The sequence below is a fragment of the Meira miltonrushii genome (assembly GCF_003144205.1).
Source record: "Meira miltonrushii strain MCA 3882 unplaced genomic scaffold FA14scaffold_3, whole genome shotgun sequence".
NCBI classification, from domain to species: Eukaryota; Fungi; Basidiomycota; class Exobasidiomycetes; order Exobasidiales; family Brachybasidiaceae; genus Meira; species Meira miltonrushii.
Genome location: NW_020289945.1, coordinates 2,091,331 through 2,116,979, shown reverse-complemented (window position 1 = coordinate 2,116,979; position 25,649 = coordinate 2,091,331). Strand labels below are relative to the sequence as shown.

The 25,649-nt window shown below is 44.3% G+C and overlaps 9 protein-coding genes across 9 annotated transcripts; 7 read left to right on the top strand and 2 right to left on the bottom strand.

The window, feature by feature from the left end:
• Positions 1–627: 627 nt before the first annotated feature.
• Positions 628–885, top strand: FA14DRAFT_114355 (uncharacterized protein; the record flags this gene model as incomplete). Its single annotated transcript, XM_025496049.1, has 1 exon — positions 628–885. A coding segment is annotated over one exon (258 nt), but the record flags the coding sequence as incomplete, so codon positions are not given.
• Positions 886–2,485: 1,600 nt separating this feature from the next.
• On the top strand, positions 2,486–4,700 carry FA14DRAFT_173751 (uncharacterized protein; the record flags this gene model as incomplete). The annotated part of the gene is made up of 1 exon (XM_025500497.1): positions 2,486–4,700. One exon carries the CDS (start codon positions 2,486–2,488, stop codon positions 4,271–4,273), a length of 1,788 nt encoding a protein of 595 aa, XP_025354332.1. The 3' UTR covers positions 4,274–4,700.
• A 192-nt stretch (positions 4,701–4,892) lies between these two features.
• On the bottom strand, positions 4,893–6,752 carry FA14DRAFT_168422 (protein disulfide isomerase; the record flags this gene model as incomplete). Its single annotated transcript, XM_025500142.1, has 2 exons — positions 4,893–6,405; positions 6,738–6,752. 2 exons carry the CDS (start codon positions 6,750–6,752, stop codon positions 5,008–5,010), a joined length of 1,413 nt encoding a protein of 470 aa, XP_025354331.1. The 3' UTR covers positions 4,893–5,007.
• Positions 6,753–9,290: 2,538 nt separating this feature from the next.
• On the top strand, positions 9,291–12,845 carry FA14DRAFT_136546 (uncharacterized protein; the record flags this gene model as incomplete). The annotated part of the gene is made up of 2 exons (XM_025497021.1): positions 9,291–11,979; positions 12,031–12,845. 2 exons carry the CDS (start codon positions 9,291–9,293, stop codon positions 12,540–12,542), a joined length of 3,201 nt encoding a protein of 1,066 aa, XP_025354330.1. The 3' UTR covers positions 12,543–12,845.
• Positions 12,846–13,009: 164 nt separating this feature from the next.
• On the top strand, positions 13,010–15,285 carry FA14DRAFT_161593 (DNase I-like protein). The gene has a single exon (XM_025499182.1). The coding sequence runs from the start codon at positions 13,263–13,265 to the stop codon at positions 15,051–15,053; it is 1,791 nt and encodes a 596-aa protein (XP_025354329.1). The 5' UTR covers positions 13,010–13,262; the 3' UTR covers positions 15,054–15,285.
• A 353-nt stretch (positions 15,286–15,638) lies between these two features.
• FA14DRAFT_148166 (vacuolar protein sorting-associated protein 35) lies at positions 15,639–19,063 on the top strand (the record flags this gene model as incomplete). The annotated part of the gene is made up of 2 exons (XM_025497369.1): positions 15,639–18,693; positions 18,751–19,063. The coding sequence occupies 2 exons, from the start codon at positions 15,639–15,641 to the stop codon at positions 18,996–18,998; spliced, it is 3,303 nt and encodes a 1,100-aa protein (XP_025354328.1). The 3' UTR covers positions 18,999–19,063.
• A 70-nt stretch (positions 19,064–19,133) lies between these two features.
• On the bottom strand, positions 19,134–19,575 carry FA14DRAFT_161592 (high mobility group box). Its single transcript, XM_025499181.1, has one exon. It carries the CDS (start codon positions 19,564–19,566, stop codon positions 19,351–19,353), a length of 216 nt encoding a protein of 71 aa, XP_025354327.1. The 5' UTR covers positions 19,567–19,575; the 3' UTR covers positions 19,134–19,350.
• Positions 19,576–21,702: 2,127 nt separating this feature from the next.
• Positions 21,703–23,599, top strand: FA14DRAFT_185466 (uncharacterized protein). The gene has a single exon (XM_025501457.1). It carries the CDS (start codon positions 21,889–21,891, stop codon positions 23,533–23,535), a length of 1,647 nt encoding a protein of 548 aa, XP_025354326.1. The 5' UTR covers positions 21,703–21,888; the 3' UTR covers positions 23,536–23,599.
• Positions 23,600–24,016: 417 nt separating this feature from the next.
• FA14DRAFT_180657 (uncharacterized protein) lies at positions 24,017–25,525 on the top strand (the record flags this gene model as incomplete). Its single annotated transcript, XM_025501028.1, has 1 exon — positions 24,017–25,525. The coding sequence occupies one exon, from the start codon at positions 24,017–24,019 to the stop codon at positions 25,523–25,525; it is 1,509 nt and encodes a 502-aa protein (XP_025354325.1).
• Positions 25,526–25,649: the final 124 nt, after the last annotated feature.

Genomic DNA, 25,649 nt, shown 5'->3' with positions numbered 1-25,649 from the left:
AAACTAGCCTATCTCTCATTTACCTATGGTGCTTGTCGATAACCACCATACATGTATAGTCCGTCATATCTCATTTACCTATGGTGCTTGTCGACAACCACCATACATGTCTAACTCGTGTAATTGACACTGCACACAGACTCAATGCAGGTATCATTTGGGTTAATTGCTACAATCAACTCGACCCTCAGTACCATTCGGTGGTTACAAACAATCCGGTATCGGTCGAAAATTAGGTCAAGCAGCCCTTGCTAACTATACTAACCAAAAGTCTGTTTATATTAACTTACACACTTCTCCTCCTATGTAGATTGTGTGATCTGATGTCTTTCTGATTCAGTCTTATCTCTTATCATATTTCTCTTGTTTGCTGTATATTTTCACCTTATCTCGAAACCTTAATGAATGAATTTACTGAGATTCAGTGACTGCCTGGATAAACCGGTTAGGGTTAGGATGGCCGCGTTAAGCCACAAAGTGGTTGTCGGAAAAAGAATGAATAGTTTTAGCGTGATAGATTCACTCCACCAAAAGTAACACTTTCACTTCCAACTCGCCATGTCCGGTGTGGCACAATTCCCACCAGCACATCTCATTCCTGAAGAGGGTGGGAACCAAGAACCAGAAACACAAAGCTCTCAACCGCTACCTTTACCTGCACCTCCAACCCAGACGAAAGATGGAGAAGGTGCATTAAGAACAGCTAATGATGATTCGATCGCCAAATTTGATAATTTAGGACCGATGGTAGTCAATTCAGATGGAACAATTTCACGCATACATAATTGGCAAACGATGACTGATGCCGAAAGAGAAAGAACAGCCAGATTAGTCAACAAGAGAAATCAAACACGATTGCAAGCATTACGTGAAAGTGCGAGGAACGATGATGCACAAAAGCAGACAACGGATTGAAGCGGTCCTTCAGTTTGATATCTCCCTTTGTGTTGAGAGATGCCAAGAGTCGAACAACTTCCTCCCCGATCGCCATGGCCGGCCAAACAGAATCAATCTCAACACAATCGATTGAAGCGGTCTTTGAAATTTGTGCCTCCCTTTGTCTTTAGAGATGACAACGGTCATGCAAACTTCCTCATCTCATGCACACTCAACAACGCCGATCGCCATGGCCGGGCAACTGCTTTACTGTACATTAACCCTTTCTCGGTAAACGCCGTATGATAAAAATTAATGCATCTAGCCCCACACAAATTTGAGCCAGCCATTGAATCAAACCACACGACACTGCACCTTACTTTATGATGCCATTTTCGGAGCCGCACTTTCCGTTTTTTTAAACAGTCGGACTTGGATTCAAGCACAAAGTCACATTATCCATGCACGTCATTTGTTCGGTAAAAGTTCTGTGTCCTTTCTGTGTAAAGCTGACTTGGCTGACGAGCTGGATTGCGCCATCACAAGGAGGAAGAGGATAAATATTGCTCCGGCGAAGAAATGAAGGAGAGAGAAGTTGTTTTGGTATGGGATTAAAACTTGCCCTCCTTGTCTGATTGACAGGAAAAATTCTGACCTTGTATACCGTCTTGGCTAGAAAAGGGTAAAGGAGAGTTAAATTCTACTCAAAACTCACAAAAAAGGGGAAATCTTCTGCTAGAGAAAACCAGAAAAGGCACCGTAAAAAAGGCGCGCCGAAAGTTGGCGGCAGTTGAATAAAAAGAAAGGGCGATGATGGTAAATGAGGAGGTGTACACAAGAACAAGAAAAAGAGACTGATAGAGTACGGATGTGATTGATGAAATTATTTATATTATAATCAGACACAAAAGTACGCCTCCGTCAAGAGGAGAATGAATGATATACAAATTAGCAGCTGAAGTGCATTTTAAAACAAGACGAGTGAAGGACGGTTAAAGGGAATATAGATGGAGTAATAAGCTGGTAACCATTTAAGGCACAAATCGAGTCAAAAAGTGTGTGTTGATCCGCAAAAGTTGACCGGAGATTTGAAGTGTGTTGAGGAGAGGGGTTGAAGGCAAATGGAATTGGAATGAATGTGTATACCGTGATATTGCTGAAAAGAGGCACGATCTCAGTATTTTTTTCACAACGATTCCTTGCTAATTTCATTTCATCTTATTTCCCCCCTCACCTTTCTTTTTCTACTTAGTGATCATCGGAACGGTCAATTGAAAAAACACAACTTGTGTGCGGCTTACGGGGCGTTTAAAGGGTACAGCAATCATTCTTGTAATCCAACAACTTGCAACGCTTTTCTCTTTCTCTCTTCTCTCTTTACTCCTTACATCATCATCAACATTTTGTGAACAAGATTTATTCTTGCAACCTTGTTTCTTTTTCGTATCTTCTTATCTTTCTTCATTTCTTTTGGAACCTGGATGGAAACACCAAAACAAACAAGGAAATCACTCTGAAAAACAAAAGTGAGTAAATTGACTCAGCATTTGCGTAACATGCAAGGCACTGACAAAGACACTCTCCCCAACAGAAAAGAAACCTCAACGATATGCAGGTACATGAAGAGATTGATCAACCGATCAAGCTAGAATACCTTAGCGGTCATTGTGAAAACATCAATGGTGGCGGGTCCATGTTTGATAGCAATCGAAGCATTCCAAGAACGCCAGCATCACTTCCAATGAAGCCACAATCGGATGTAGTGGCAAATATGGACACACTTTCAATGGAACATGATGTTCAACAGGCTTTATTTTTGCCAGCTTTAGCCATGCAACATGCTGCTAAATTGGTAGCAAGCAATCCCATCTCCAACGGATCAATGCAATATCCAACGTCATACTCAGCACCAATCCTTACCACTTCTCCTGCTTCAAATATGGCATCTGCCGTCAAATTGGCAAGTATGGGCGTTCAGTTTGGACCTGGAATCAATCCAAACATTTCAAACCCGAGTAGCGGTGCGGGGAATGGCAATGGAACGATGCAAAACAATCCTCCAATCGTCAATACGGGTAACAATGGTCCAATGTGCGTTCAACCGGGCGATTGGGTTTGTTCAAAATGCGGTTTCGTGAATTGGAGAAGACGTAGAGTTTGCATGCGTTGTTTTCCACTTGCTGATCAAAGTAACGAAATGAGTCGTTCGATCGTAAATGGTGCAACAGTTGCTGCCCAACTTGCAGCAGGAGTGGAACCTTCGGCTGATTTGGTAGCTTCTTTGACAGCAGGTAGAAGACCTCAAAATGGCAGTGGAAGTCAAACACCATTGTACAATTCCATTTCCAATCCGGCCACTCCCAATCCTCATATGCCAGCTCGCAGTAATACTCTTAACGCCTTGACGCCATTCAAGCCTTCTACTTCTCCAATTGTGTCCACGTCAGAGTATGTGGATAACACATTGTCGTACAGCTTCCAAAATGCTACAGTATCTGAGCCGCAACAGCAATGGAATCCTGCGCAAGTATCACCGTTCCCATCCAATCAGTCTTCTACGTTTGGACAATACAACAATAGCAGTGCAGCATTTCATTCTGTTCAAGCCAGTCCTGTTCACTCTCCGTTGGTTTCACGAATGTACGATTCGCCACAAGCAAGTCGTCCAGAACTTACTCGTCATGCACACAGTTCATCCTTTTTGAGTTCACTTAATCCTTATGCATCAAATGGATTCTATAACGATCATCAATTCAAACAATCAACCAAAAGCGGTGGTGCAACACCATTAGAGGAGGATCAAACGGATTTGCACGATTTATGGTTTAAACCAAAGACTGCAACAGCAAAAGGTGCAAGCAAAAGTCACACCAACAACACAGGGTCAAGTTCACCCGATTTGACAAGACACAACGGTAACTTGCTTGACAATAAAAGCATCTTTAATCTTTCTTCTCATTTTTCGCCTTTGCAAAACAAGAAGATCAAAATCGATGAAGGTGAGTCAAGTATGCAAGGTCATCACACCAACAGCACCATATACAACGGTGAGAGCTCAAATGCGATCACCGTAAGTGCGGCAAATGAAACGGACGAAATCGTTGTGCCCTGTGCCAACGAGAAGCGTTACTCGTTCTCCAACAGTGGAAGCACTTTCAAGACTTCTGTTTTCCAACTCGACAAGACTGGTCTCGGTGGTGTAGGTGGCGGTAACCGAATGCTGCCAATCGGAAAAGCAGCAATCGAACCACCTTCTTCAATTTCTTCTGCATCCGCAACAGCAAATTCTTCTTCTTCTTCCCTCGCAATCACAACCGCAACGCAAAACACTTCACCTAAACAGCATAATCGTTCCACAACTCCAACGCCATCATCAACAACTTCAAGGAAAGAATAAAAAAGCGCAAAAATGGAATTGCAAAAAAAAGAAACAAAAGAAAAAAACATTGAATTTTATGTTTTCAGTCGATCTCTCTTTCCCGTTCTTTTCCTTCTCATCTCTTCTTGTGGTAGTGTAGCCAAACTCTTTTTTTTCTCTCTTTTTTTCATCTTTCTCGGGACACCCAAGCCGCTAAGGAAATCCTCGACAGGTGTTTCCATCATTCTGTCTTTATCCCATTCTCATTTTATCTGTCATGTCATATGTTGTTCAATTGTCAGTTTACCTCTTTCATCCTCATCACAAAAAGTTGAGTGAAATTATCACAATTCTCCTTCAAGTCATATATGATCGCTTCTCGTTCATGATGGAAAAAGAACTGATTATCCGACGCTAAAAACCTACTTAGGGTTAGGATTTTATCCTAACCCTAAGTAGCCCTGTTACCACATTGATTGGCCCTATCAAAGGCCGATGAAATCCAAATGTCCCCTCGCACATGTTAGCAAACTCATAGGACACAGAGTCCTTTGTATTGAAGCAGATCTGTGATTATATCGGATCAACTGAGATGAATATTGAATTTCGTAGTGTGTATTTTACATCCTGATACAATTTCTATATAAAACCGTTATCGAGGAAGGTGCTAGGATGATAGATGGCAAAAAAGTAGGGGCAGAAGAACACAGCGGAATGCAAAGACGCAAGTTTTGAATTCTCTGATACATATGTGAGTAGGGAAAGAACTTTTTTCACAATTCTTCGTGCTTTGGAGCGTGCTCTTCCTTCTTTTCAGCAGCGGCTTCCTCTGTGGTTTCGTTCACAGGTGGCAATTCAACCTTGACCTTGTTCTTGCCGTGTTCAGCGACGAATTCAACAAATGCGTCCAAAGTACGTTCACCTTCGTAATCGATGAATTCTTTGGTTCCTGCTTTCTTGAATTTGATCGTTGGGAAACTTCCCACGGAGAAGCCGCCGCTTGGAGGAATGTCGTTTTCTGTTGCGTCCATCTTTGCAATCACAACTTTGTCCTTGTGAGAAGAGTAAGCCTCACCCAAGCTATCCCAAATAGGTGCCAATTTCTTGCAGTGTCCGCACCAAGGAGCGTAGAATTCAACAAAGATATCTTTCTTGTCATCCAACACCACCTTGTCGAATTCGTCGGCGACCAAAACAAAGACGGGACCATCTTGTTCGGGAACAGGTTGCGATTTAATGGAAGGCTTCAAAGTGCCCTTTGCGAACTGGCTCACGAAATCACCAACGCTTTTCTCAGCGTCATTGCCCAAGTCTTGCAATGGGTACTTTGTAGAAGCTTGCAAATCTTGAATGGCAAATGCTGGCCAGTTTTCTCCGTCGAGGTTAAGACCCTTGGCATGGTTGACGAATTTGATAGCATCAATCCAGACAAAGTTCAATTTGCCGCGGTGTTCCTTTGCGATGGATTTGAGCTTTTCGATATCAGCATCCTTGTCCTTGTATTCTGGATCAGTGAAGTAGTATGCAAGAGGAAGGCCGGCTTCTGCGTAAGTCATGAAGTTGTCGGGACCGACTTCGTCGATCAATGGAACACTTTCTTGTTTAATGAACTTCTCCAAAGCTTCCGAGTCAGAGATCTTGCCGGTGTACTTCACTTCAGGTTCGTCGAAGCTTCGGTAAACGATGACAGCGGGTGCATCAACGCCAGCTGCTTTAGCTGCATCGGCTGCGCTTGCATGTCCGAACAAGTATGAATCGCGATGCTTCTCAGCCACCTTGGTGAAGGCCTCGAGATCCTTCTTGTCGGAATCGGCAAGGAAAGAAACGATGACAACCTTGTCCTTTGCCTTGAAATCAGCCAAGCTGTCAACGGTAACTGTTGAAACGGCTGGTAGGGCTTGCTTCTTCATGTAACTGATAATACCTTCTGTTTTACGTGGACCTCCGTATTCCTTTGCGACACCATTACGGAACACCTTCAAAGTGGGGTAACCACGAACATCTTGTTCAGAGCACAAATCTTCTTCCACGGTACAGTCTACCTTGGCCAACTTGATGTTCTCTGATTTAAGCTCAGTTGCGGCAGCTTCATAATGAGGTTTCAATGCTTGACAATGACCACACCAAGGAGCAAAGAATTCAACCAGAATCAATGGCTCAGGATCAACAGTCTTTGCGAAAGTGTCCTTTGTCAAATCAAGAACATCTGATGGTCCTGTTGCTTCACCTGCAGCAGCATCTTCTGCAGTGATCATTTGCAAAGAAGCAAATGCCAGAGTGGTGGCCGCCAAGATTTTAGGCGCACTAAAGAACTTCATTGTGACTTGAGGGAGTGTGTTTGATTGTTTATAAATCCCAAATCTATCACAGATGATGATGGAAGATGTTCAAAAAGTTGATATTCGGGAACAATGTGTTACTCTCTTTAACAAAAGCCTAAACGCACGTACATGAGCTTACACGTATGCATGTGCAGGAAGAATGCTTCGCCAGCAGTGCGCACACGCGGCGCAGGCATTGGGGGGTAACAACACACTGTTCAAGTGCTGCTCCCCTCAAAAGCGAGTCTTAAAATGTTAGATGCGTGTGTATGTGTATTTTTGGAATGCAAGCTAAAGCTTGAATGATTTCCATACCCTTCTCCTTGCCTACATACGCCAGCGTGCGGCCATAAGAATGCGTAATACCTTATATCCGAGAAGTACCACACATTGATGATGATGGAAAGGAGGCATTCAATACACATTTATGCTTGTTAGTCATCTGCATTTACTATTACACCAACTCCTATTGAATCAGACAAGGGAATCCGATGTCATGCTGCTGAGACTGGAAATCGATCCCGAAAGTTCTCACAACGGATACATGTAATCATCATACGTTCCCCTTTTACTTAAGAACAGACGGGCTTTTTCACTTCTAAGGATGCATTTCCATGCTCTCCTTTGTCTAAGTTGGCGTTTACGGTATCCGCCTTTGCCTGTCACAAAAATAATGTGCTTAAAAAATGCTAATAAGTACACGGACCTCTCTGAAACTTCGGCGGCCGGCTCTTGGTCTTTCCTTGGCTCTCTGACAGTTGTAATGAAATCTGACACAAAGTTTCAAATCTGACGTAGAATACGGTCATTCTCCTAACGCCTCGATTTGTCATAAACAGGAGAAACACGATCAAGATTGCACTCTCACTCGGACCGCATTTCCGGAATGATCGAGGGAGAGGATGTCAAAAGAAGGTTTCTCTCTGAGGATTAAAAAGGAATCAGTTGCTTAACAGATGTCCTTTTGAGGATGACCTCGATTGGATGATTGGAGGTCACCCCTTTTAGCGCATCAACTTTTGAACAAGAGAAGTGCATGTCCGTGCATATATTGTACATGCATCGTCCACTGTAATCTATGCAACCATTGAACAGACTCTCACGCTTTCTTTTTTCGTGTGATGATGATGATGATAAGGAGGTTTTATTGGCAGTGATCGTCAGGGTAACAACAATTTTAAAGCTCAGAGTAAGGATTGGTAGCAGCATATACTCAACTCTTTCTTCTTCCGATGCCCTCCCCAATTTATATCCGCTTTGCCGTCTTGTGGTTATATTTGTTCACCCTCTTTTGTTGCTTGAAAGCTGCTTGTCTTAGCACAAAAGGCACAAAAGCAGTCTTGCTTCTCATGCACACCCTTTTTTTATGCTTTTCAGTTGAACCAAACATTCATTTCGCACTATCAAATCACACGCGCACAAATTCACTCTGTGCTAATAAAAAAGTTGGAAAATTTAGCTTTTTTACTGCGTGCGCATAACAGCAGGGCGGGTGTTCTGTTGTTGTTGTTGTTGTTGTGCACATTGCCCATTGTGTGTGTGAGTGTAGGTGTGCGCAATTCTCCTATCCTTCTCGCCCGCCGCGGTTGTGTGAGTGTGTATGTGTGTTTTGACACGGCGGCAGGAGGGGCTCTGTGCTCTGTGGATGTGCTGCTGCTTGCTGCTCATGCAAGCAAGTCCAAAAAAGAACTTGCTCTTTTTATTGGATCCAAATTGTATAATCCGATCTATTTCCATACAATTCTCCTAACTTTCACATCTCTTTTTTATTTTTATTTTTTTCCCTCGTCAACGTCTCTTTCGTAGGGAAAAGGCAACAAACGGTGATCATCAAAGCAAAGGTCGCTTTACTTTAGACGTTCTCACTTTTTTCGACTCGGCTTTTTCTCTTTCTTATATTCTACTTCGCTTTCCGGTCTCAAAGTTCATCTGTAGCTTGCTTATCAACAATAGACGCCACAAACGATCAAGATTAACAACATTTGCGGGTCTTGTTCTCTTTCGCATCCTTCCGAGAGCACACAGATTAGCCGACTTTTTATTCTTCCTTTGTTGTTTGCAATCACGCAAAGAGACTCTACAACTTGCACATTAACGTCAATCTTTGTTGATATTTGCACACATCGGCCATCGGCTCAACTACTTGCTTCATCTACCTCGGCCTTTCAGTAGACGATTTTTTTTCTTTCTCCGAGGCTGAGCCTGGAATTGACAAGATCTCCCAATAATCAACTTCGATCAACGTGTGGTGGCAGTGTTGATGTCATTGGTTCTCACTGGTCATTCAGCCTCACAATAAAAAGATCCGCATCATTGCATTGCTGAACGGATTGTCGGACCGCACGCCCACTTGTTCGCCTTTTTTCGTGGATCCAACATCAGCTCCATTCGACGCCAATAATACGGCATACATCCTTGAACGCCTCGTACGAATTGAAAGCCAATCCACTGCAACTGATACACTATCGCAGATTGTTACATTTTTCTAGAGCCATCTCGATCCAACAACCTTTTGAAGTGATTTCTAGACAGCAACAATCTCGCACTTGTGATAAGACTGCAACTTGGCAATTCAACGCTTCCGTTCTCATCGACTGGATTCGATTTCGATACATCTACAACTTCTAGAAGTATACCTGGTGTTTTCGTCACCAACAGACGAAAGCACACTCTCAAAAACGGGCAAAGTGAGTGCACACATTCCGTACACTCTCCCCCTCCCCACCACAAAACCCATGGCCGTTTCCACAGCGTCGGCCTTTAGGCCAGGACGCAAACAATCCGTCTCTTCTTCCGGTCCTGGCTATCTGGATTCTCTCAACGCACCTTCACCCGTTCCGCCTTCTCCAAGTCCTGGTCCACCTTCTTCTTGGAATGCTAGCTCATCAACATTGGCTTCTTCACAACAATCGAAAAATCCGAACGATGGAGGAATAGGAACCAGCTTAATATCAACTGGACCTGGTGGTGTGCCTCTTTCGGCTGGCGCACCTGTTGCGGCAAATACGATTGGAAATAAGCCTGCAATCGCAGCTTCAAGTCTTTATCAAGCATGTCTGACACTTTTGGACAGACTATGGTGTGTTCCACAATTTGGTGAGACATTTCTGCTAACGGGCGAGGAAGGCGCACAAGAAGGTGATAGTGAAAAGAGAAGACCGGAAATGTCTTCGTCCGATCCTGTGACGCAGTTATGGCAATGCTTTCGATTAGGTGCTCCTTTGTGTTGGCTGATCAATCAGCTACAGCCTCGCAATGAGCTTCATATCAATCCCGATGCAAATCGAAGCAATGCAAACGAATGCAAACGTTCTGTTGCAAAATTCATCATTGCTCTCAATAGTGAGCTCGGTTGGGATCCAAGTGACATCTTTACCATTTCGCAGTTATACCTCAACGATACAAACGGTTTTGTCAGTGTGGTAAGAACAATCAGCAAATTGTTGGATGTCTTTGAATCAAGAGGATTATTGGTCGAAGCACCCAAGAGTTCTGTACCGGATGAGTTACAAAAGCCTACAGATGATCGGGCTTGGATCGTGCGGGAACTATTGGACACAGAACGAAAGTACGTACAAGATTTGGAAGTTTTGCAAAGTTATTGCCGTGCATTATCGCAGAATAATATCCTATCACCGGATACGATCCATAATTTGTTCGGAAATTTGAACATGCTGGTGGATGTGCAGAGAAGATTCTTGATTTGTGTAGAGGAGAACGTTAGAAGGCCTGCTGATGATCAACACTTTGGACATGTGTTCCGGACGATGGAAGCGGACTTTGCGGTATACGAACCATTTTGTGCCAATTACGCACAGGCATTAGAGATCATAGGTATAGAAGCACCCAATCTGCTACGGTTGCGTGGTATGCCCGGAGCAGATGAGTATTATTTGGACCCTTCGTATGAATTGCCAACATTCTTGATCAAACCTGTTCAACGTATTTGCAAGTATCCACTGCTACTAGAGTCATTACTCAAAAAGACGCCTGCAGATGCGCCATATTATCAAGAACTCGTTGATGGACTGCAAGTTATTCGACGCATCACAGATAAGGTCAATGAAACTCGAAGAGTACAAGAGAACATTCAAATCGTACGTGATCTAGAAGAAAGAGTGGAAGATTGGAAAGGACACAATATCAGCACTTTTGGCAGCTTGCTCCTTTCAGATATTTTCATGGTATCCAAGAGTGAGACTGAACGGGAATATCATGTATACCTGTTTGAGAAAATTCTGTTGTGCTGCAAGGAGGTAATGCCCAATGCACCAAAGAAGAATTCCAAGAGCAATTCTCTACTCAAGAATAAGACTGTGACGCCAACACCTCCCGGTAAGAAGCCTCGTACGACATTGCAGTTGAAAGGCCGAATTTTCATCAACAACGTCACAAGTGCGATTGCCAATAGCAAGATCAACTCTGTTTTGGGTGCAGGTGCTGGTGGTCAATATTCGTTGCAAGTTTGGTGGCGAGGTGATGTTGATCAAGAATCATTCAGTCTTCGATGCAAGAATGAAGAACAATTGAAGCTATGGCAAACATCGATCAACAGATTGATCGAAGAGGTCAACACCCGAAGGCAGCATATTGCAGCACATTACAGTCAAACTGGAGGCGGAGGCGTTTCACCTAGTTTATACAATATGGCCGGAGCTGGTGCGAATGGAAGAAGGAGTGGCTCTGTTTCCCACTCCTTGTTCCCTCAGACACCATCGACTGATATGGCACCTGCCTTCCCCTTCACTAGAGCGGACAGCCAAGCGGGCATGTATCGTTCTGGCGTTGCAATGGGAGATGAAGAGCACGGCGGAGCGACCATGGATGGATCTATGTTGAGTTTGGATGGATCGACAACTTCAGGTCGTGCAACACCTATGGGCGGACGTTATTCTCAACCTGCTGAACATCGAGAAAGACAATTGTCTCTTTCAGCCGATACACGTCCAAGAGCACGTACGGAAGATCAAGATTCAGCTGTTCTGTCGCAGTGGCGCTCTCATTCTCCCAACACACAACCTCCTATGCCTAGAAATGGATCATCTTCCAGTACTGGAGGAGAATCTACTGGTCCGTCAGGATTGCAACAATTGCGCAAAGCTTCGAGTAGTAGACAATTACGTCAAGGCGGACATGCACATCCCCATGCTTTCCCACGACCTCCAGTCCGAACGGAGTCTTATGATACCGATGGAACGGCAGATCAGATGGAGAGTTTGACGATGCATGGATCTAGACAACGAGTTGATTCAGCATCTTCTCGCGGAACGATGTCTTCTGATCTTCACCACAATCGATCAAGATCAGCTAGTAATCCAGCACAGTATAATGCAAATGCACATGCTGGACCACCTCCACCAATGCCTGCTAAATCTGCATTGATCTCATCAGCGTACAATGGGGCCATGCAAGGTGGTGTGGATGGTATGATCGCTACTAATGGAGCTATGCACGCTCCCAATAATGCTGCTCAAGTGAACAGGCAACGGTTCAGTTCTTCGAGTATTTCCACTGTTGATTCTCAGAGATCCACGCACTCTAGACCTGGCTCGACAGCAGCATCTTCGCCTATCACATTGGGCGGTAATCCTGCAGTGGGAGCTAACGGTCAATTCAAGCCACACAACGGCAATAGCCATGGTCACAGCGCGAGATCGAATCCAGCAGCATTACAACAGCAACAACCTCATCCAATGCCACAACAAGCACAGAACTTTGGTGGCCATTCAAATGCGGTAAAATTGGTCATTCATCATAATGATGATAAGTTGGTGGTTGTGGTTCTGTCTAATGTTGGATTGGCAGAATTAACGGAAAAAGTATCGAAAAAGATACGATTGATTAGCGGTAAAAAGGTGGAAAATATCAAGATTCGATACATTGACGAAGATGGAGATCGAATTTTGATGCACGACGATGATGATGTTCAAATGGCATTCGAGACTAGTAGACAACAAGGAACAGATGTTGATCTAGTGATTTCTTGAGATGGCCTTTTGCGCAACATAACGGTACGCTTGATCGTGGTGGTGGTGCGATCAGTGAAACCAATTCTTCTCTTCATGGCAACACACTTTTGGCTTTGTTCAGGAGACCAATTGCATTTGTATAGTTCTGATATCCCAGCACAAGCACATGAGCACAAATTTCTTCTTTTCTTTGTTAAACTTCTACTTTTCCTGTCCGGTTTCTACCTCTTTTCGTTCTCTCTTCCTCTTTTCTTATTGACTTTCATTGGGCAGGCATTGTGAGATGCATTCTTATATCATTATTAAATGTCATTGTTTTCTTTTTTATGACTGTTTGATTGTGTGGGGTGTGTGTGAGCAATCAAACACGTTCCTGTCAACAAACACTGCTTTAGAATTCGAAGCGGGAAGCCTGTCAAGCAAGACTTCGTTCGGAAAGAACACGGCTATTCTTTCTAATTTGCAATTCAACGGTTGCGTGAAATTGCATCATATGGTTTAAGTTGCGCTAATGGAAATGCAGTGCAGCAAGATTTGTTTATCCGTCTTGATTGATTGTGGATCAAATTGACAGGAAGCCAACTTTCAGTGCATAAAGTGGTTTATAAATTAAGTTTATCATGCGTACAGCAACGTGCTATCTTCTTGGCATTTGTGATAGTGAAGATGGGGTATGATATATAAAGATGCTGACCAACAGAAAGCCTCTCAATCTCTTTCTCTCCCAAATCGTGCAACATGAAGGTGAATAGACTTCTCCTATCTTTGGCTTCTTTGGCTTTACTCAGTGGTGTGGCACCGCAAGCCAATACTCTATATCCTCATGATATTCAAGGTGCCGGTTACCTGAGTACACTCGTCGGAAAGACTGTATCCAACGTACAAGGTGTGATTACGGCAAAAGACGGAACGAACAGCTGTTTTATTCAAACTCCAAACGATCAAGTTGACAACGATGATCGTACATCCGAAGGTTTGTATGTCTTTCACAGCAATGCATGTTCGGATTTTGCCGTTGGTGATTTGATCCAAATCGGATCGGCAAAAGTGGCAGAATATTCGACCTCTAAAACAAATCTGCGTTTGACCGAATTAACCGGTGCAAATCAGACTACTCTCATTCGTTCTGGGGCAAACAGTGCTTCTCCAGTGATCATCGGAACCAACGGTAGTCGTACTCCGCCTCAAAAATATATCGGCATTAAGAACCCTTTTGCATTACCTGCAAATCAAACAACATTGGAAGGTGGGGACAGAGCAAAAAGTCTTGATGTCAAAACGTACGGAGCTGATTTTTGGGAGAGTCTGGAGAATACCCTCGTTACTTTGCCTTCCCCTACCGTTTTGGGACCGTTGACAAGTTTTGGTGAGGTTTATATCGTTCCCTCAGGTTTGGATAATCCTTCGCAAAATGGCCGTGGAGGATTGACGTTAGCCGCAGACGAGAATGCAACTAGCGATGATACTCGGTGGGATAATAACCCTCAAGCCATTCAGCTAGTCAAGGCTTTTGACGGTTCAAACGTTGATGCAAATATTCGGTTGGGAGATGTTTTAGAAGATGTTACCGGTATCGTTGGTTATGATTTTGGGCTGTATACAATCACACCTCTAACCGCTCCCAAAGTTGGACAACGTAAATCTGGCGATGCAATTCCTGCTCCTTTCAAGACGACTGGAAAGTGTGATAACTTTATTGCAGCAACTTTCAATGTTGAAAATTTGTCACCTGCAAATTCATCTAGAATCACAAAGATTGGCGGCTACATTGATTCGCATCTAAAGGACCCCGACGTTGTCGTCCTCAACGAGATCCAAGATGATGATGGACCAACGGATGATGGCGTGGTGAATGCAAACAAGACCTTGGATGCCGTCGTTGCAGCTATTAAAGGCGCTTCATACAGCTATGCATACATTGACCCAGCTAACAAAAAAGATGGAGGAGAACCAGGCGGTAACATCCGTCAAGCTTTCATCTACCGTAAAGACACTTTGAAGCTATCACCAGCACCTGTCGGCGGAACAAATGATGCCGTAGATGTCAAATCCGTCAACGGAAAGGCAAAGCTGACTTTGAATCCCGGTAGAATCGATCCAAACAACACCGCATGGAGGAATAGCCGAAAGCCGCTGGTGGGTCAGTTTGACCTGCAAGATGGAAGTGGACAAAGTGTGATTGTGATCGGTGTCCATTTGACCTCAAAAGGAGGTAGCGGAACGAATTACCAGAACCCTCAGGCTCCCATCAACGGAGGTGTAGATTCGAGAAATGCTCAAGCACAAGTCTTGCGTAATTTTGTGCAAAAGATCCTACAAGTTCAAAGTGATGCAAAGGTGATCCTCACGGGAGATTTGAATGAGTTCTCCTATGTTCAACCGTTAAACACTCTTACAGGCGGATCTCCGTCCGTTTTGAAAGAAGTGATCATCAGCAAACGTGTCGAACGCTACTCTTACATTTTCCAACAGAATTGTCAAGAATTGGTGAGTAAATGCAAGTATGTCATTATCCATTTGAAGCGTTGACTGATCTTTTCTCTTTTGTTCCCTCAGGACCATTTGTTTGTTAGCCCTTCTATCGCACAAGCTGGTGCTTCTTTATTTGTTCCACACGTGAACACATGGGCAGCTGCAGCCGATCAAGTTTCCGATCATGATCCTGTAGTGAGCAAGTTGAATGTGTGCTGAATGGGCGGTCAGCTGATATAGCCAGTGATTCCATAGATAGTACCCTCATAGCCATTGTACTTCATTCACGGTAATGGTGGAAATTGTCAAGATATGAATTTGACCGTGCGCCAGGGGTGTCCTTTTGTTGTAGACTGTGTGTGTGCCTTTTTGTTATGCGCGTACGTATACTGATCCTGTGCCCGCATTTGTATTTCCGCGCTGGAGATGTGTGTGTGTGTCTTATTAGAGGAGAAGATATTCAAGACTCTAATCCGACAAGATGATAATTACAGTTCATCACTCTCAGCATCATCCCACTAAAGCTTGCAACGAATCGAAGAAGCCAGAACCAGCAACACAGCTCACGCTCATCAATCGTGACAGAGGGGTACAAGTAACTAGGACAGCATTCGTCCTTACCACATCTTTGCATTCGGCAAGATGGAGGAATCTCAGCAAAAGATCCTCAATGAGGCATTAAACGTTGTCAAAGTGCAACAAGTTCAGATGAAAAGATGTCTTGATTCGGAATTATTGATGGATGCTCTCAAATCGGCTTCTACGATGTTGTCTGAACTGAGAACATCCTCCCTTTCGCCGAAGAACTACTACAAGCTATACATGGCAGCTTTTGATGCCTTACGACATCTTTCAATCTATCTCTATGACGCACATACAACGGGCAAGCACCATCTGGCAGACCTCTATGAGCTTGTCCAGTATTGTGGTAACATCGTTCCGCGATTGTACCTCATGATCACTGTAGGAGCTGTGTACATGTCGATTCCTGATGCACCAATCAAAGAAATCATGAAAGATGTGATGGAGATGGGAAGAGGTGTTCAACATCCCACAAGAGGATTGTTCTTACGGCATTACCTCAGTGGAGCAACAAGAGATTATTTACCCGTTGGCAGCAGTATGGGTCCAAGTGGAAATTTGCAAGACAGTATCGGATTCGTCTTGACAAACTTTATCGAAATGAATAAGCTTTGGGTCAGACTGCAGCATCAAGGTCATTCCCGCGATCGTGAAAAGCGTGAGATGGAGCGGAAAGAGTTGAGAATCCTCGTGGGAACAAACCTTGTCAGACTCAGTCAGCTAGAAGGTGTCGATCTGGAATTGTACCGGAGAATCATCCTTCCAAGCATTCTAGAACAGGTTGTGAACTGCAAGGATGTCATTGCTCAAGAATACTTGATGGAGGTCGTCATTCAGGTGTTCCCGGATGATTTCCATCTACGCACACTTGGGCCGTTCCTCTCCGCATGTGCTCAGCTACATCCAAAAGTCAATATCAAGCAGATTGTGATTTCATTGATCGATAGACTAGCTGCATATGCAGCTAGAGAAGCGGAGAATGACAGCCCAGAAGAGGTACGAAGGCAGGAAGAGGAAGCGAGTAAAAGACTGGCCGATAAGACCAAGAATATGCGTTTGACCGGCCAAAGCAAAGGTCCCAGCTCGGTTTGGGATGAAGTTGCTGCAGAAGATGGTGTCACGACACAGAACGGTCCCGATCTAGACAATCCCGCTGTTGGATCCAGTACCCTTCCGCCTCCGCCGGTAGAGCCATCTGGCTTTGCAGTTGACAGAACAGATGCTGCTGCACCCAATGTAGCCACACACAACTCGACAGCTGAAGCTGCATTCATGGGAATGCCAGAAGGGATGGAAGATAACGCGTGGGGAGAGAGTGCCTGGAACGAAGGATCGGGGGAGAACAATGCGCCGAAGACCGATGATGAGGACAAAGCAGATGGTGGAAGAGAAATGACGTCGAATGCTATTCCTGCTAAAGCTGAAAGTGCTGAAGTGGAAGCAGAGGCATCTCCAGCTTCTAATCAGGATACTGTCAAAGAACAAGAAGCTGCAACTGGAGCAAATGACGGCAAGAAGGCCGGATCCACCGAGCCTCCATCAACACCAGCGCAGGCACAAGCACCAGATACCCCTCAACGGTTGACGAAAGCAACTCCCAAGAAATATCGTGGTATTCCCGAAGATGTGAAGCTATTCGAGGTATTTTGGGCTCAGGTTGTTCAGTTGATCCGTGCTCGTCCCGACCTCTCCATACAGGACATTACCGCTTTGTTGGTTTCTTTAATCAACCTTTCTCTAAGCTGTTACCCTGATCAGTTGGAGTATGTTGACCAGGTCCTGGCGTTCGCTCGGGAAAAGGTCAACGAGTTCCAACAGAGCCCTGACCTGCATTCGCCAACGACAGCAGCTCATTTGAGTGCATTGCTGGTATCACCGATCAACTCTTACTTGACCGTCTTGACACTGCTGGCTCTGCCGAATTACACGGCTCTTTTGGCGGTCCAGCCGTATGGTACACGCAAAAATATCGCTAATGCAGTCGTTATGAGTGTGCTCAAGAATGAAACCATCATGTCAACACCCGAAGATGTGGATGGCGTTCTAGAGCTGTGCAACACGCTCATCAAAGATCAAAAGGATGTTGTACACCACCAACAATTCGTTGGAGGACCGGGTTCATCCTATCCAGCACAAGATCCACGCTATATGCAAGGAGGGCAATTACCACCAGGTGCATACGGACAGGGAGGACATAGACCGCCACATCTCATGAATAGACACCAACAACAAATGTACGATTATGAAGAGATGGCAGAAGAACAAGGTTGGATAGCAAGAGCTGTGCATCTGTTCCGATCCGATGATTTGGAAACACAATTCAGCTTGCTACAAACCGCAAGGAAGCATTTTGCACAAGGAGGAGAACGTATTCGCTTCACATTGCCGCCTTTGATTGTATCTGCTGTAAAATTGGCAAGAAGATACAAATTGCGACAAAAGCTAGAAAAGTCGTGGGAATCCAAGATGCTCACGTTGTACAAATTTATTCATCAAGTCATCACAACGTTGTACAATCTCTCCGAAGCTTCCTCCGAGACATGTTTACGATTGTTCTTGCTTGCAGCACAATCTGCCGATGAAACAGGATTCGAAGAACTTGGCTACGAATTTTACGTTCAAGCGTTCACGATCTACGAAGAATCGATCAGTGATAGCAAGAGACAAATCAATGCAATCATTTTGATCATCTCGACCTTGTTCTCATCAAGATGCTTCGGGGTGGATAATTACGATACCCTGATCACTAAAGCTGCTCTTCATGGAGCCAAGTTGCTAAAGAAGCCACATCAAGCCAAAGCGGTGATGATGGCAAGTCATCTTTGGTGGCAGACGGAATTGCATGGTAGAAAGAGTGGAACGAGTGAAAAGCCGCTGTTGCGTGATGGCAAACGTGTGTTGGAGTGCTTACAAAAGGCTTTAAGGATCGCAAATTCCTGCATCGATGAAAGAAGTACGATTGATATCTTTTGCAACGCTTTGGATCAATATTTGTACTACTTTGAACATGGCGTTGAAGCCGTTGCTCCGAAGTACATTAATTCGTTGGTAGAATTGATTGCCAACGGAATCGAAACGCAAGAGAAGCAAAATGCTGCAAACGGTTCGAATGCCGGTCCAAACGGAAGCACGATTTCCAATTCGGATTCTTTTCAAACGGCCGTGGGTGTAGGAATGATGCATGCCGGTAGCGCAAGTATTGCTTATGATGGTATGCCAAGTATCGAAAGCAGCAAACGTCACTTTATCAGCATGTTACACTTTATTCGTGATCGAAGAGAGATTGAATTGCGTAGATTAGAGGCAGAGGCATTGGTAGCAAAACGTGAGGATGAAGATGAGAAAGAAGGTGCGAACAAGAGACCGGATTGGGCAGCCGTTTCGATTGCTGGTGCTTTAGGCAAGATGGGTGCAACTTAAACTCTGATACCTACCTGTATGATCTAAGATTGAATGCAATAGCTAGCTAATTCACCATCTTCACGAAATTAAGAGACGAATTATGATCATTGCAAAAAGCAATAAAAGGTAGAAGGTAAACTGACACGAAACTGATACACACATCTATGCCTAATGCACGACGTCAGAAAAAAAAAGATGACAAAAGAGGGAAAGAGTTGAGGAAGGCTTTCTGATCGAGCGTGAATGAGAAAAGATGGAACGAGGTAAAGAGAGACAAACGATACAAGCAACGACTGGAGAAAAGTGAATACAAGATGATAAAGTTATAATTCGTACAATCAATCGCACGAACGATCTTTTATCATCTCGTCTACTTTCTTGATTTGCTGGCCTTTGCGGCAGTCTTGTATGCACTCTTTTCGTTTGTTGCACGAACTTTGTCACGTTCAGCCATATCCTTGTATGGTTGCTTTTGTGCTTCGCTCATCTCTTTCCATCTGGCACCGAGCAAACGACCAACTTCACCGAAGCTTGCTTCAGGGTTGTCAGAGCGAACCTTGTCACGGTTGTCTTGGGAGAAGAACATGTATGCACTGTAAGGAGGAAAGAATGGGAAAACAGTCAGGTTCTTGCTCTGTGTACCAACGATCACCTCTTACTCACCTCAATGCACGCTTTGGTGCATCTTTGTCCTTCTTTGTGCGCTTTTGTTTTTGGGGAACCTCTGGTTCGACTGCTTTTGTTGCTTTAGCTGCTTTGGCCATCTTGATTGTCTGTTTTGTTGAGTAGGCGCAAATGCAAAAAAGGAGGAAAAGAGAAAGTGTTGGTGTGGAGAATGGTGTCAGTAAAAAGTGTTGATTGCATGCATGCATAGAAGCCATACGCTGAGAAAGTGTTGATGGCCATGAGAGTATGTGCAAGCATCCTCAACAGCCATCAACGACTTTATCATCCGTTGAGAATTGCCAGTCAACGCGTAAAAACACGTTTTGAATCTTTTGCCAATCAATCAAGTTTTGCTTTTCATCATCATCACCTTATCCGCCTGCCTGTGATAATGGGACGTTGTAAGCTGGTCAAGCCAAAGACAGAGAGAGCTCTAGGTTGAGGAGCGTATGCTAGGCTGGGATAGACACGCTTCAAACGCGTTTTCTAAATCCCTGCCCGTACACATATCAATTGGATGGGCCTGGACGATTGTGGTTGATTGTGCGTGTGTGGGTGAATCGAACGCGTTTTAGGCAAAGACAAGATAAGGTTATGATTGTTTGAATTGCGCCCCCCTTGAAAGATGAATTGAAGAAAAAGGTTTGAATTGATGGCAATGAGATCGATAACACTCACAATTGTTGATTTTTTTTGGATGATGAGGGGGGAGATTATGGATGCATTCTAGGCTCAAGGTTGCCTTTTTACACCTATTTGGTCCTTTTGGGGCTTTGGCCGTGTTCAAATTAGGTGTGCGCCTATTGAGTGTGCAAAAAAAATATTCAAGCACTGGCGTGTGCGTACACCTATAAAGTGCTTCAGAGTGCAAAGTATAAAACACTCTTACGCACGCACGCAGTGTACAGGCTTTTAAAAGCCTGTACACATACAGTGCCCAATACGCTTGAGCACGTACGCACACACACAGGCTTTGTTATTGCAACACCACCGTCGCACACACCACACTCCGTGCAGGCTCGGTGGGCATCTGGGCTACCGCGTGTATACGCGCGCGCGCACGCAAGCAGGAGACTGTATGCCTGCCAAAAAGGGTATTTAGCACTCTCTGCCTTTTGTGTTGAATAAAAAAAAATGATAACCAGGCCGGTATGCGCTGCGTGCTTGCTTGTAGGGCGCGGCACAATATGAACCGCTCACGCCATTTCTTACTTGTGCGCGCTTTAACAATAAGCACAGCGTACGCTTAATTGACTCTCTCTATAGGGGGGCCACAAGCGTTGAAGCACTCTAAGCAGGGCAATTCGCTTCATACGCTTGCCCGTCATACAGTATGGCTAGGTTTCAATTATGACGCATTCATTTTTGTTTCAAGCAGTTGATCAAATTAAGTCCCTCACCCTCTTCTCACAAAGGCTACTATCAATGACATCGATCTTTGTGAAGAACACGATTTCACCCCTTTGTGTGTCGGATAGTTCAAAATTAACGCCTCAGCGTGTGCAAATGGAAAGTGCAAGGCTGGGTTCGAACACCTTCACACCTTTAGCCGGTGCAAGGCAGGCAGGCCAAAAGGACTTGTGCTATTGACTGTATGCATCGCGCGCACACCGCACCGCACCCCACGCCATTTCCTACACGGTGTGGAATTTTGATCAAAAAATGACGTGTGTATTTTGAATAAATATTCATCCTCACGATCATCCCTACATTTGCAACACTTTTGTCACTTTTCTTGCCGATTTCATTCTAAGAATCGATGGAAGTACAGCTTAGTAAGCAATTTCATCCAGAAAAAGACGATTTTAATCTTATGACCATGTCTTGATGGCCATCAACATGACCGAGCTTACCATGACGGTCATTGTGACTTTATGATAAATTGAAATGGATCTCCGACGATGTCACATGAGAGCTTGGGTAGTGGATTGCATCTTCGATCGATGTCTATTGTTCACAGTACAGATTGTCATCTTTGTATGCCTTGATATTTTTGTTCATTAAAGCTAGATTGTAAGACACTTGATCCGGTTCCTCGAGGAGGTGATTGAGAGCACAGACATTGTGATTCGGCGAAAAGTCTGTGCGCGTTGGGGTTAATCAAGTCCCATCATAAAAGCCAATCTGAGTTTGTATTTCTCCTTTTCATTAACAATTTCCTTCGTCTGCGCCATCAACACCTTTATCGTCTCGTCAATAGTGTCGAGATCAAATGTGAGTAATACTGACACGGGTAAACAAGATGCTGTCTTCTGTAAACTTATCGTACCGTCTTTATTCCAGGGTTTTTACCGCTTGCCTTTCGACGATCATTGATAGATTCAAATCTTCCAAAAAGACAAATCAAATGTTCTCGGCGAAGGACGAGGACGAGAAGCGCTTTCAGGAAGCATTACAAAACGAGGCAACCAACAATTCTTCTTCCCCTCCTCATCCTCTGTTTTCGGATGACATCTTATGCCAAATCTTTCGTTTGATCACCTTGCGAGATTTAGCAAACGCTCAGCTAGTCTGCAAACAGTGGAACAAGATTTTATCTGATCATCATGCAATTTGGTGGGATGCAATTTACCTTGACAACGATTTGGCTTTCGAGCGAAAGGACTTTTGTGCGGTTCAAACTTTCAAATTGGCATCAAAATTACTCCAAAGAGACGATTGCAATGCAACTACACCAAAAGTCTTCTTGCCCATTCCTATAGACTTCTGCAGCGAGACAGAGATACGTTGTGCTTTGCTGAATATCACGAAAGCCGGCGTAAGGTGCTTATGGATCTTGATTGGAGCAAATCTTCATTGCTGCAAAGCCCACAAAAGCTCGTGCCGGTCAATCAGTCATGAAGCGGCACATAGATTGCTTGTATGCGTTGTTGGGACTGTAAAATGGTGCTCTCAACTTACCTCATTGCGCCTGGTGACGAATTTGAATAACTTCGCCATGTACAGACACTTACCAATGGAGGAAGACCTGCCTATTTCTAAGTGCAAGATTGAACATCTGACCCTTGTGAATATACCACTCGACATGTTCTTTACGAACTTAGCAATTTACAACGCTTTCAAGACGCTACGATCTCTCAAAATCAGCAACTGGTCAGTCATTGATCCTGAGCAACATTATCTAATGATGACGAACATTACTCTTTCTTTAGCAGTCGCCAGTGAAAGTATTGAAGAGGTTACAATTGATCTTCATCTTTTTCTCCCCGAGCAAAGAGCTGACTATGTTCTCAATACCCAAAAGACACAGTACTTTTCGAAAGATGACGGACCGGTAATTACCTTGCCAAAACTGAAAACTCTAACGTTTTGTCATACTGGAGTGCCAGTCTTGCTCCTCCTTGTGCGCGCTCCAAATCTTGTACGACTCAACTTATCGCCAGATCAGTGCGATGGTTCGATAGACTTTCGCAGATGGGCTCGTGAACATCCTCTTCTGCAAAAGGTATCGCTCCGATTGGTCCATAGAGTTGGATCTTACTCCGTTGAGTCATCCGAGAAAGCCCTTACTTTCATTGAACAACAGCACACAATGCAGGAATTAGTGGTCTGGGAGCCCATCAAGCGATCTCAAGATGAAATCGTTAAATTTATCCGCTACCGTCAAAACGATGCTACCTCTCCAAGCTTGAAAGAAGTTACAATCATAGATCAAGAAGAAAATTCTCTAACTGGAAATGGATCACGATGGCTCGAGAACAATCTGCCGACGTTTAATCACGTTTATCTGACGAAAAGAGAACACTCTTCCGTTGCAATTCCTACGGAAGATGAAATGAAAGCAAACAAGTTATGCTACGAGCAAACCGACTTGCACTTTTATGAAAGGGGTAATCCCGTGAACTTTGTTCCTTCAAGAATGACCGTCATTGAGCACCAAGAGACGTGATGCTATGCTAAATGTTCCCGCTTTGACGACCGAAGATATGTAAAATATTTGTACAATAAAAACCTGTATATTACTGGACAAATTTCATAGTCACGAATACGAAGTACATGAGCATGACCAGACTTGGGCAGTTTTTATGGCGGAGCGAAGATATTGCCATGGGATATATGCACGCGATATGCTTATCATTTCCAGCAATAGCAGCAGCAGCGGAGGCGGCAGCGGCTAATTTGTTGCATGAACCCGTCCATCAAGTCTACTTAATCAAGTTCAAAAAATAGACACGAAGCCAAGCAATTGCAAGAAGACTCGGTCACTCAATATTCCATTTCTTGCGCTCCTTTTGCCCCGTCTCATTACCCAGTTCAGAAATACTTAGCATACGACGCCTCTCATGCGGCTCAGCAATCACATCCTTTTTCATACCCTCATCTCGTTCTTCTTCGATCGAGAACAAATTCTTAGAGACGGCATTCCATCAATGGATCCTTCGCCGAAGAAGCTCAAGATGAAAGAAGAATCATCAACGCCGGAATTGATATCAGGACCAAATCTGGCAGAACGCCTTCCCAATGAGGTCATGTATGAAATCTTTCGTCGTGTGCCTCTACCTGCTCTCACAAAGCTAGAGCTTGTCTGTAAACACTGGAAATCAATCATCCGCTACCATCAATCGCTTTGGAAGGAAAGCTTCTTGCAAGAGGATGTAGCTTTCGAGCAGAAAGACTTCTGTGCTCTGCACTCATTTCAGATTGTTCCCAAGCTGATCGAACGCAATGGCGGAAAGCTTTCAAGTGTTTTCTTGCCAATTTCGTTGAAGCATGTCAACAATGAAGACATCGAAGCCATCCTCAACGCTCTTCCCGCCTCCGAGGTACAGCATTTATGGATCGTGATGGGAGCGGAGTTGCATTGTTGTCACACCCATCAATGCAGAAGGAGGAGTTGGATTGCCACACCATACAAGAGAATGGTCAAGATGGTCATCAAGGCTGTGACGCAGTGTTCTAAGCTCAAAACCCTGCGATTGGTATCAACAAAAGACGTTTCGATCGTAACGCACAAGCCGAAAAAGTCACCCGAATGGCCATTGGCGAACTGCAAGCTAGATCGATTGTCTCTCATCGGGATCACGATCGGGTCTTTGTTTGTTGATGAAACAATGTTTGCGACCCTTTCAGCGCTTCGAACGCTGGAGATTGCCAATGAAGCCGAAACAAAGAATGAAGAGGAAATGGCTGAAGCAACAAGAGTTCTACGTGCCTTGGAAGTGTCAAAGGATACGCTGGATGAATGCAGACTTTTGTGTTCATTTTACCACCTAGACAAAGCAGCGAAGGAGCATGAATTATTGCGACAACCAAAAGGTGCACTGTGGTTTTCAAACCTAAAGAAGCTGACGTTGAACTTCGAAAGGGGCTTTTCGGATATCTGCTGGCTCGACTATTCGAATGTTCGACACCTCAATTTACAAGGCTTGCGCGATCCGACGGCTATCTTGAAAGTACCAAAAGCGGAGATGCTCACAACACTGCAAGTAGAGGTACCGCTCCAGGTCTCTGAGCTTGCCAAATGCCTCGAACAATACAAGTTATTGCAGCATCTGTCCATTCGTTTTTCCGTTGCGTCAAAAGGTCCCGTCTTCTTTTGCGAGATCAAGCATACATTGATGAATCTGCCTCTGGAAGAGCTTACGGTGCATGGTAAGTTGGAGCATCAAGGCGATGAGATTGTGGACCTAGTGCGAGCACGAAAGAGCAATTTATCCTCGACCAAAATCAAAACGGTAACGGTTGCTCGATGCAAGAATGTTAATTTCACAAACAAACGTTGGTTGGAGGAAAATGTTGAGAATTTGCAGATCTGGGATTGGAAGATTTCAAATGGAGTTAATCGCATCAATTACGAATATGAAGGCTTGCACTTCTTTGAAGTTGAGTCTTCACGTTTGCGTGCGATGGTGGATCCCAGCTCAAAGAGGTACTCTTAAAGCTAAAATGAGGCCGGAGGACTGAACAACAAGCATATACTCAACTACAAGATGGCAATACCTGAAAACCCGAATCGTACTAAGGTAGGAAAACCCTTAACCACCCTCGAAGATCATGTATAAT